General features: G+C 39.6%; 1 protein-coding gene across 1 annotated transcript; it reads right to left on the bottom strand.

Annotated features, from left to right (window-relative positions):
• Positions 1 to 702: 702 nt before the first annotated feature.
• On the bottom strand, positions 703 to 12,035 carry LOC121510918 (low choriolytic enzyme-like). The gene is made up of 9 exons (XM_041789296.1): positions 11,958 to 12,035; positions 7,867 to 7,873; positions 7,712 to 7,768; positions 7,466 to 7,621; positions 5,435 to 5,555; positions 3,497 to 3,683; positions 1,074 to 1,147; positions 860 to 984; positions 703 to 770 (listed from the first exon to the last, which is right to left on the bottom strand). Coding segments are annotated over exons 1-9 (807 nt in total). The 3' UTR covers positions 703 to 768.

The following is a 12,035-nucleotide window of genomic DNA, read 5'->3' as shown; positions in this document are numbered from 1 at the left end:
ACGTTTTTAGCTGTGACTTTCCCCTTCTGAAGAGACGTGCGGTAGGTGGGTATCAGGTGCACACAGCAGTGATCAGCTGAGCCCAGCGGAGGGAGAGGGATCGATTTGTAAGCGTCTTTGAGGCACTTGATTGTTAGCAGAGGGGGATACCAGGACGTCAAATCAAGAGTCAATAGCAACAGCAGAATCAGCTGTTTGGCATTGGCAGAGAAGATTTGGGTATTGTTTCATGAGAGCAACCCACATACTCAGCTCTGCTGCTCATCCCACAAATGCATGATCCTTACAAATGTGGCTTCAATTTAAAGGGAAATAAACAGGCTAAGTTTACAAAGGAGAGGGATCAGACGGAGTGTAGGTTTGTGCCAAAATTCCTCTGTGGATTCTCACAAGAGATCTGAGGTCAGAGTGATCTTTGACCTCCTCTACAGAATTCTGCAGAAGTACAACCCAGACTCATCTCCTTGTTGGCTGGTGCATCACACTTAACTCCTGTCTTTTGAAATAAGCAGAGGTCTCCCACGGTTTTAAATCATTTCAGATTAAAAAATGGTCCAGTGTGTGGCTGGCCTTAGTCAGTAATGTTTGGATGAATGTGTTTGGTGTGTTGATTAAAAAAGAGAAAGAGAAGGCTGTCTATTATATTCATGTAAACTTTATTGATGATTATTGACTGTAGTACTGATGAGCTCAGTCAGGCGTCTGTTGTTCACTGAGCATCAGGAGATGATGTTTTCTCTCCTCTGTCTCCTCATCTCTGCTGGCTTCTTCTGTCACAGTGAACAACAAAGTCATTAGTTGAGGGATCAGTTCAACCAAACCATGTGACAGCCTGTGTTTGTGTTCTTTATGCACTCACAGCACTTGTAGAGGGTGTTGAGTCTGGCGATGTCATTACGGCTCATCTCCTGGGCGTTACCAAAGGACACGTTGGGGTTAGGGATGGGGAGCATGGTGGGCTTGTTGTTCTTGGAGAAGGCGTACCTACAATGGGACACGGAGCAGTCAGACTGGACATGTACACGCATGTTTGATGACAAAAACAGGTATGAAATGATGCCAGTCTCACTCACTTGTGGTACTGCATGACAGAGTTGTAGTCATAGGAAGTTCCCTGGTTCAGGGTAGCGATCTTCCTGAAGTTGTGCTGCATATCTGAAAAAACAAAACACACATCATATTTGAAATCCATCTGACTCTCATGATTCTGCTTAAAAAATGCTTCCCCTTCTAGAATAAAGCATTATGATACACTGTCTTATCCACCCTAATCCTAGGACTCATGATACTTTGGGTAAATTCTGGGTGTGACTTTCTACTTCTACTTTCCACAGATGAGAGGACCATGTAGAGAAACAGCTTTAGGTAAGGTCCACAGGTATATTTAGCTGACCTCATGTGTTCCAGATTAGTATTCACATAGTACTAAGGCCAGTCAGGTTTTGTTAGAGGAGGTGGGACTCGACTTTAGAAACTATAAAGCAGACAGAGTAACTCACATTACCATGCCTGGGTTGGAGTTACAGTGTTGGTGATTGTGCTGTTAGCTGGTAGCTAACAGTGTATTGTGCCTTAAATGCATGAGTCTGCACTAAAGCACAAATATGGCAAACTGCTGTCTATTTTAAAGCCTACAAAGTTAAAGCTTCACATAGATATTAGCATGGACCTACAGGAAAAGATCATCATGCATTAAAGTTAGGACTGAACGATTTTGGAAAAACAATCTAATTGCCATTTTCCCCAGTATTGCAGTTGTGATTTGAGTTTTTTTTATTGACTGAACAATTATTTAAAAAAATAAATCTAATTCTGATGATTTTGACTTGTATTGCAAATTGGATATGAATTGTTGCATTGAAGGGTTTTTGTCATTCTTATATTTGATAAGAAAAAAGTAAAAAATTGAAGATTTTTTTGCAGACTGTTCTAAAAAAATGCCATCTGAATGATTGCATATGTCATGCATAACTGCTCATATCTGCTGCAAAAAAAACAAAACAAAAACAAAAACAAAACAAAAAAAAAATGGTATTTTGACACAAATTGCAGGTCAAAGAAATGTTGCACCTTCTGCAGTTTGAAAGTTGCAGCAGGCCATGTCATGATTTAATCTAATTTCCGATTAATTGCCCAGCCCTAATTTAAGTCTGTGGAAGTTCTGAAAAGCTTCTGAAAGTTTTTACTGATATTTATGATGACCTCTTCAGGCCAGAGATAATTCCAGATTAGGGAAATTTGAATCCCTGAAGCATGCAAACAGGGATCAGCATTAAAATATTGCTGTTAAGAGCATATTTAGTTGTCTGATTACAAACATGACAACAAACAGCACAATGGGCCTTCTAGAAAATACAACCTAAGATATAAATTAAACATCTGAATCCTGTTGCAGCAGCTGTGCTAAGTTCGAAACTCTACATTGGAACTAGTTAAGTTTAAACTGAAGTTGTGTCACTGTCTGGTTCAGAGCATGTGAGCGGAGTGGAGCGATGAGATTTCCCGCTCCTTGCTCACAGAGCTGTTCCTTGCGCCCGCTCGTCCGCTCAGAGGGGATTCACGCCGCTCCACTCATTATCGCTCAAGTTTCTTCCCGCTCCACTCAAATCACTCACCGCTCACTCAATGAAAACACGGAAGCGCATTACCATTACCATCCTCTCGGTTTCAGACACTGGGAAATACTGATGTTTTTAAAAAATGGCGATGGTGTTAATATTGGTATATCAACACTGTGCAGGCATCTTAAGTCTCATCAAGAAATGACTAAATAGTAATAATGAACCTTTTATCTTTAAGACAGGGATTAAAAATAGCAGTCAAAAAAAAAAAATAATAATAATAAATAAATAAATAAAGATGAATAAATAAATAAATAAAAATGAATAAATAAATAAATAAATAAAACTAATTTGAAAATGGAAATCTATCTGAACCTAAAAGGAAACTTACCATAACAAACACATCATGAAATACCTGCCAAAATGCCACTCTGTCTCATGCAAGATCACTTGGTTGCTACACTGTTTTGCCTTGTTTCCCCTCTTCCTTTGTCTTTCTGCTCTTATCTTTTTATTTTATTGTCATTATTATTATTATTATTATTTTGTTTGCTTGCTTTCTGTCCTCTTTCTTTTCCTCCTTGATTTTTTACCTTCTTTTTCCTTCTCTTTGTCTACATCAATTTGTCTCTTATTTATTTTCATCATATGTATATAATTCTGTAAATCAACACTACAACTTGTTACCCATTTATCTGTCTGTTCACATATATTTGTTTGTATGCACTTATTGGTGAATAAAAATATATAAATAAATAAATAAATAAATAAACACTGCCCCACATAGAGGAAATTATTTTCTATGGTCTTTAAAATGAGTTATTTTGCAGGAGGACACTATAAAGGAGCATTTCGCACCTACCACAATCAGAGCAGAATGCCCCTGAAAGTCTGATCCTTAAATAGAGTTTGTATATTAAAAACAAAAAACCAGCCTCCATACCAGAGCTGACGTTCTCCAGCAGGACTCTGATGTGGTTGTCCCTGTCAGAGCGGGTCTGCTCGTGGTTGAATCCCAGAGCGTGGAGCAGCTCATGCTGCACGGTGCCGTGGTAAAGACATCCACGGCGATTCAGAGAGATCACCTGCTTTCCTCCACGGCGGCCGACATAGGACCAGCAGCTGAACAGAGACAGAGAGGTGTTACATGGTAAAATGACCCAAGCTGTACAGCCCTTTTTTTAGACATCTGACCAGCCAGAGAGTTTCTTCACTGCAGGTCACACTTTCCACATCCACACTGATGGTAAAGGCTGCTAATGAGCATCACTAGTAACTAATCACATTCATACACAGCAAACACTGGAGTTTTGATTCACCAGTGTTAGTCTAACTCTAGAGTCTAGAGCCAAGCTCTGCCTACTGCCATTTCAAATGTGTGTCAATGATCCATGGCTGCCACAGGAAACTTCACATTGCATCAGTTATTTAATGTAAGATGGCGATTGATATTTATGGTATATCTAAAGTGTTCACACCACAAAGAATTAAATTAAAAGTACCTCAGATTTTGCCTCATGAGGAGTTGATTAATAACACTAGGTGTCAAATGGAAGTAACACTAGAGTGTTATTTTCTTCATAGAGTTACTACTACCAGTACAGCCCAGAGTTCACAGTGTGTGAACTGACTCTGGAATTCAACACTATGTTGAGTGTAACTGTTACACTCTGCCCAGTGGGACTATATGCTCATTAACTCAGTGTTAATTGTGCTCTTTAAGTGTTAAATTTACACTCCTGATTTTACTGTGTACTAGGGGTGTAATGGTATTTGTATTCGTCCCGAACCATCACGGTACAGCCGTGATGGTTAGGTGATGAATACGTCTGAGTGAGTATTAAAAAAAACGTTGAGTTCCTACTTCAATCCAGGTGGCGGCAATGAGCCTAAAAGCTGCCAGCAACCATCGTTACAGAAGAAGGAGCAGTTACAAAAACAAACGAAGAAGAGTGATGGCGCGTGTGGAGTTAGAAGAGCTGCCGGCCTCATTTAAATCACCCGTATAGCAATGGTGCTCTGACTCTGTGAATCATATTAACTTTACCTTCAACTATTAGCCTCGGAGGAGTGAGAGAGGGACTCTGCAGCTGTGTCATAGGTAAGGTTGTCCTCAGATTTCACACGGCTTTAACCTCTTCATCCACCAAGATGGGCTGAGTAAAGTTCTTCCAAACTTTGTAGTAGGTCCCATTGGTTAAAAAAGTAATCCAGTGCTGAAGTCCGTGTTGAAAAAGGCAAAAAAAACGCTAATTTGCATACTTAACAAGCTGACTTGTGGTTTTGTGATGATATGTTCAAGCTACCTGGGAAATTTTAGCATTTAAAGAATCAGTAGAAATATGTCAATATATCAATGAAAATAACCTAGTTGTTCAAAAATGTATTTATTTATTAATATTTTTAATCATTGAAGAACTTTTGGAAGGAGGTCGCAGAATTATTTATAATTTAAATGTAATTTATTTATACTCCTTATTTTAATACAATTTAATCAAAAAAATTAAAATTACATTTTATTTATTCTCTTCAATCATTTTACCAAAAGCGTACCGAACCGTGACTTCAAAACTGAGGTACATACCGAACCGAAGTTTTTCTGTACCATTACACCCCTACTGTGTACACATCCATGAACATTCATAGCAGCAGGAGTGACTGAGGGTTCAGTGATTTGCACAAGGACACTTGGACATGTGTCTGCAGGAGCTGGCGATCGATCTTCTGGCCTTCTGGTTGAGAGCTGCCTGACTCTAGCCGCCGTCTGGCTCCGACCACTCTCAAGCCACCGTCACCACAAAGACAATTAAGTCCGAGAAAACTTCAATGACCTCAAACTACAAATGTATCTGATTAATTTTAGAAATTTTTACCCATTCTGGGACTCGATCTGTAGCCAGTCACGGTCGCTGCTTCTGCTGGGCCTGAAGCGGATGCAGGAGAAGGAAGAGAAGGACTCCAGTCCACGGGTGATGATGGCCTTTTCACGGGAGGCTGGTGGGTTCATAACACATGGTTTTAACTCATTATACCCCACATCCAGAGAACGACACAAGACAGTGTCTCTGACATAAAGCATCACAGCACACTGCACTCATGCAAGTAAACATCCCAGAGTCTCCATCATATGCACATAATAAAACAAAAACATGCCTGATCATATGACAGACAGTTGAACTCAACATTTGAACATCCTGTTGAGGGAACAAATAAGCGTTCAAATAATTCTGCAAACCAAAGACGACCACGTTAGTGAGCAGAAGTCCTACAGAAACAAGGAAGGATGAGAACAACAGTGAAATATAATTGTCTATGTAGAATTATTCCGGATCATTTGGATTTTCTGTATGCTATGTCAAGCAAATCCAGACTCCAGCAGAACTTTCTGGTGCCAACAGCTGCTCTGTTATAAACAGTGTGAGGTGATAGTGCTGTTGTTGTTGCTCTGATGCATCAGAGGTCAAAGTATCTGTGTAAAATCAGATCATATTTGTGGGATTAGGGTTATTTTCTCAGCTCTTAGACAAAAATGTCTGCCAAAAGAAAAGCTGGCCTTTGAACAGATGCAGGTCATGACCCCTGACTTCTGCACATCGAGTGTCCTTAATCCAGAATGCTATGTCATCTGTCAGCCATGTTTACACAATGACTACAAAACCTTTATCTGTCAGTTTTTTTCCAAACAGTTTAATTCTCTGCATTTTTCCTCTCAGTTAGAGATGTCTGACTATCCAAAACAGCTCCTTCTGTCTCCTTCTTTATGAACTGAGACTTCACTGTGAACTCCGTGTTGTGCTTATTCTGTGGATTTTGACCCTGGAACATCAGAGATTAAGGCCACACTAACCATGCAAATCATGACAGACTATCCCCGAATTTCCATATACAGCGTGAGCGCCGCGGAACGCCGGCGAAAACGAACTGCAGAGCACTTCGCTCCCTCTCTAGTCTATCAGAGCATTTCCATAGCCGGCGCTCTAGACCGGCAGCGGCGCGTGCCTGGAACGCCACTCCCCTCCGCTTCGTTTCAGATACGATGCAGGTTTATTTCAGCGCCGGCCGCTGCCAAACCTGGTAAGTTTACCGTCGTTCAGAAAGCACCAACCATGGAAGTCACAAGCGTAGAACATCCGGTTCTTTCAAAATAAAACACAATGTACGGGATCCCGATCGTAAATCATCACTTTATCAACATTATGTCTCATCCTGCAGCGAGAGCAAAGGGTCACCGAGAGGTCAGTGGGTCACAGAGATACAATGGCATCATTGACGAGGAAAAGTTAACTTTTGGGGACATTTAGCCAAAGAATTTTGCATAAAACCACAGATCCTTTCAGCAAACATTTACCTTTTAACTTCCTACTGTACTCACTCAGTGGAGGAAGCTATAATATCATGTACTTATACTGGAAAGGATGATAAATTAATCCCAAAAGGTAAAATAGTCCGCTGTTGACATGCTATTCCTGCGTGAACTCGCAGTTCTCCCGTGATCTCTTCCTGATGATCAGGGCTGCGCGCCGCGGCGCTGCGCTCTAGACTCTCTTCCAGTGGGCGAGGTTGCTTGCCTTTCGGTCGGAGCAAACCCGCGGCGCTTCGATGCGTGGCGCGTACGCTGTATATGGAAATTCGGGGTAAAGAGATACAATCTGTCCTTCTAACAGGTTTTCAAGTTCTTGGCACAGCGCTGTGATGCACAAGCTTGTGCAAAAAAACAAAGTATTTTAAGAGCTCTGTCAGAGTTTGTCTTTTTTTAACAAGTGCAGAAAAATATCACCAATATCATCTACACTGCTTGGTGAATTCATTTTGTCTTGTACTGCAAATTTTCACAATAACAAAAGTAAAGTCTGTCTGTATTAGATCAGATCGCATTTAGGCCCCAGCCCCCTTGAAAGACTCACAGAAGTGATTGGTGATGTAGTAAGGGATGTAGACCTTCCCATCGGTCCACTTGCCCCACATGCAGCCACGGCTGGTGCAGGGGTCGGCGTTTCTCTCAGCCTCTGAGTCGACGGCGACGTCTCCTTCAACCAGGTCGGGTTCATCAGCAGAGCGGACTGAAACATCACAAAGCTCCTTTAAAAGCTGCTGAGGTGTTGAGAACAGAAAACATGAGGAACACAGAGACACCAGCCGCTCATACTCACTCAGATTCCTGTTGGCTCTCTCCAGAAGTTCAGAGACAGAAAGCTCAGAGTCGTCCTCTGCTCAGGGACAGAACAACAATGATGGGGGTTAGTCTAGGTTCTAACAAAGCAGTCAGAGTCCAGCTGAGCTGTGATCATTAGAAAAGATGACATACCTGCCTGCTGCTTCATTGATCAGTGAGGGGAGAAGAAAACAAAGCTGTTAGAAATGTTGAAAAATACATGACCAGAAATTACACATCAAACTTTAAAGATTTTATCAAACTGTTAACTCTCAACATAAAACGCATAAATAACACGCCATGATGTTTTAAATTCAACATTTACTCATCAGTTTATGTCTCCAAAGATGTGTTGCCAATTTATAAATTTTAGACGTTCACCATCTTTTAGTTGTGTATGTTCCAACTTTTAAACAATTCTTTGGCTTTTTCATTCATGTTTTTTTGTATCAAGTTTAAAAAGGTTTTACAGCAGTTCTGTCAAACTATACAAGTTTTTAATTATGAATAAACTCAGAATTTCAAAAGTCACTTTAAATGTTAGATTTCAAATGTTTGGATTTTTGTTCGTTCTTATACTCAGGCTCATTTACTTTGGATGTAGAGCTGCTTTTATAGGTAGAGACAACATTTTAACATGAACTAAACCACAGAAAAAGGATCTTATGAGAGATCAGGGAACAGTAAAAAGATGTTGGACAATGTTCAGATCTCTTCTGACTCGTCTGTGAGACATTAAGGAGCAGTAGTGGACTTAGGCTGAAGCCCAGTTCTCCCCTTAACCCCCAATCTCAAAATGTGTGTTCCTGCAAAGTGCGAGGGCTGTCCCGATTCTCCTGAGAGCTGAGTTGAGGGGTGAGATTGAGGGCTCTATCCATAGATATATATAGAAGAGTAGATACGACACGGCCCTTTGAGCTGCGTGCCTACGGCGAGGCTAAGCTAGTGGGGGCAAAAGTGTCAGGGCATTCCATGGTTGTAGGTGGCACGAAGACTAAAACAACAAGGATGCCTGCACATTATGCTGCATATGGTTGCACACTACACCGTACGGTTGAAACAAAGAAACTGGAAATAACTTTTCATAGGTAAAAATAGTTTTTGGCTCTTTTTCATTATTAAATCTTGTTGAGAGTAACTACTTGGTTACAAGCAAAACACTAACGCGAGCTAGCAGCTTGACAGCCAAATACCAGACCATTAATAGTAGCTGTAGTATAGTTGTACAAGCAGCAGCAGTAGTAATATAAATAGCCTTTAGAGCCGTAGAAGTATTATCAGCATTTGTAATAGTATTACAATAGTAATAGTAGTACTACAACTGGTAAGTTGTAGTAGCAGTGCCAGTATCAGCAGTAGTAGCTGGTGTACTACCACTACTAGTAGTAGTAGTTATGAAAGTTGTACATTATAGTTATATCTATAGTTATATACGTTATTTAAGTCCAAGGTGAAGTGAAGTGTTACTATTTACTCAGTGACATGCACAACAATTTCAATGTACCTGTTTCTAACTTGTACAAATGGCAATAAACTCTATTCTATTCTATCTCCACAGTGTGTTTGTTTCTATAAACATATATATATAGAGAGAGAGAGAGTGAGAGAGAGATAAGGAGGGGGAGAGAGACAAATAAATTAATATTAATGATTATTTGATTACTCTACAATTAAATCTTTAGATCTAAAAACGTATTTTCTATATATGTATATCTTTATCTTTCTATTTTTATACATACAACTTTATGTCTATGTATATACATTTATAAATTTATAATGGCTGAACATAAACGATTCCCAGACCTCTGGACTTAAAGAGTAAAATAACTAAAATTGTAGGCTACATTGGTAGAAAGCCCTTTTCCTTTTTTTTTTTTTTTTTCTTAATCAAAAGTCCTGTATTAATAGCACATGTTTTGGCGTTGACAGTAAAGCAAACCGCATGAAAATCGGTTAAGAAATGAGCAATTTATGAATTATTTTCAATGTACATTCATTGCCTTTAATGAGAACGTCACCCACGCCAAGATGGCCGCCACGTAGGCACGTCGCTTAGCGGGCTGCTACTGCGCGCTGTCGTATCTAGTGTTCTATAGATATCTATGGCTTTATCCCCCTCAGTGTTCCTGGAGCTCTCTTGGTATTGAGGGTTGTCACTCAAAGAAATATGGCGGCAAATGCGGGGAGGAAATCGAGCTACAAATGTAAATTTCTTTGTTAATAGAGATCTAGAAATTACGAAAACCACTCCAATATCTTAGTTTAATGTTATTTTATGGATTATTTGCCTTTTTGTAGCGTAACATTCACTTTAATTTTTACGATCGTAAGCCAGTAACCGTCCCGTCTCCTTCTTCTTCCTCTGAATCAACAGACTACGCAGTTTTGGCACATTACTGCCCTCTAGAGTCTGAAATCGTAACTGCTATTAAGGGGTGTCCCATTTCACGAGATGGCCCTTACACTCGGTTTTGAGGGGCGAGTTAAGACTGAGGGTTGAGCTTGAGGGTAAGATTGAGGGTTAAGGGGAGAGTTGGGATTTTATTCTACTTTAGTGTGATTGCAGGGAGACGCTGGCGTAGATTAACCAAAGTCCTCTCCTCTCCCCCAGACTTCGTCTTCAGGGTCCTTGTTACTGCTAGCTGGTATTTTGGATTTTGACATATAAAGAAAGGCTTTGAATTAATTTGGCATAAAGTCACATGACCTGGCTACCCGACCCAACAGTGTATCACTGAATGGGCCTTCTTAAAGCATGTCAAATGACTGCATCATCCATAATACAGAAGGCATGGAAGGGTTCAAGTGTTGGATATTAGGAGACAGCCATCATAGAATAAACCTCTGCAGACCGAGGGAACTCTGTCAGTGAAGCAAGAGAAACAAGACAAGTACAAACTATGGCCTTCATGATCCTTTAAACCAGGGGTGTCAAACTCAATCACAGCAGGGGCTGAAATCTGAATTTAGGTCTAACCTGGGGGTCTAACAAGGTCAACATTTAACTGAAAAAGTGTCAACTGTCAAACTGTCAGGTAAAGAATTATAGGGAAAATTAAAAAGTGGTGATAAATGATGTTAAGATTTAAAAAAAAAAAAGTCAAAATGATTAAATATCACAGCATCATTGTCACTATGTGTCCATGTCAAATAAATAATTAAACGACTTCAAGGCTTGAAATCTGTGAAAAGTCAACTTTATAAGTCCTAAAGGTCAAGATACAAAATTAAAAGTCAAAATAAGATTTAAAAAGGCAAACATATGAGATAGAGAGTTAAAATTATAAGTTTAAAGGTCAAGATATGAGATAGAATACAGAATCAAGAGTTTTAAAGGTCAAAATAGAAGATAAAATTCAAAATTGTGACTCTAAAAGGTCAAGATATGAGATAAAATTCTAGACTAGGAGTTTAAAAGGTAAAAATATGGGATTAAAAGTCAAAGTTAGGAGTTTTAAAGGTCACTATATGATTTAAAATGAAAAACTGTGCACCTAAAAGGCCCCAATATGAGAGAAAATGTCAAAATTATGAATTGAAAAAGTCAAAATATGAACTAAAAAGTCAAAATCCTAATTCTAAGTCATTATCTTATGATGCAAAATGAAACTAGAAAAGCATTTGGAGAGCACAGACCTCTGCCATTAGCCCCAATGTTAAGAATCCTTTAAAAAATTCCTGGATCCAGACCTTGATCTGGATCACTCCCAAAATCTAATCAGTTCTTCCTTATGCCATTTCCTGAAATTTTCATCAAAATTCGTCCATAATGTTTTGAGTTATGTTGCTAACAAAAAAACAATCTAACAAACCCTGCAGATCACATAACCTCCTTGGTGGAGGTAAATATGAAATGAAAACACAAATTTATTTCTTTCCCTCATTCCTGACTTTTTCTACTCTCTACTTTTTCAGATTTTTATAACTTACAAGGCTTTTTTTTTTAATCTTCAAGGTTAAATTTACATTTTTATACTGGAGGAAATCTGCAGACCTCATTCAGGTGAGCCACTTCTAATTAAAATATGAAATGATCTTGCAGGCTAGGTAAAACTGCACCGTTGGCCGCAGTTGGTTGCTTTAAACCGCTCAGGTTTAAGTAATTTTTCAGGCTGTGCCTTTAGGAACATAAAGGTGACTGATTCCATGTCTATGGAGGCCTTTTATTAACAGTCGATGTTAAACTTCTGCTACATGACCAATGACCACTAACACACAGGGCCGTCATTGTCCTGTGATCGTACCTCATTGTCGGCCCAGCAGCAGGCTGACAGCAGCAGCAGAGCCAGAGCGGAGAAGCTGAAAACAGACAAGCGAGCCAT

The sequence above is a fragment of the Cheilinus undulatus genome, linkage group 1, assembly GCF_018320785.1.
Source record: "Cheilinus undulatus linkage group 1, ASM1832078v1, whole genome shotgun sequence".
Taxonomy (NCBI): Eukaryota; Metazoa; Chordata; class Actinopteri; order Labriformes; family Labridae; genus Cheilinus; species Cheilinus undulatus.
Note: the sequence above shows the minus strand (reverse complement) of the source record. Positions and strands in the feature narration are given on the sequence as shown.

Excerpts from the sequence above, each read along its gene's own strand:
- LOC121510918 (XM_041789296.1), bottom strand. The coding sequence starts at position 12,035 with ATGGCTCGCTTGTCTGTTTTCAGCTTCTCCGCTCTGGCTCTGCTGCTG. Across the intron at positions 5,556-7,465 it reads CTACATCACCAATCACTTCT|CCTCCCGTGAAAAGGCCATC; the intron begins GTGAGTCTTTCA and ends TGAACCCACCAG. Across the intron at positions 1,148-3,496 it reads ACGTCAGCTCTGGTATGGAG|CACAACTTCAGGAAGATCGC; the intron begins GCTGGTTTTTTG and ends TCAGATATGCAG.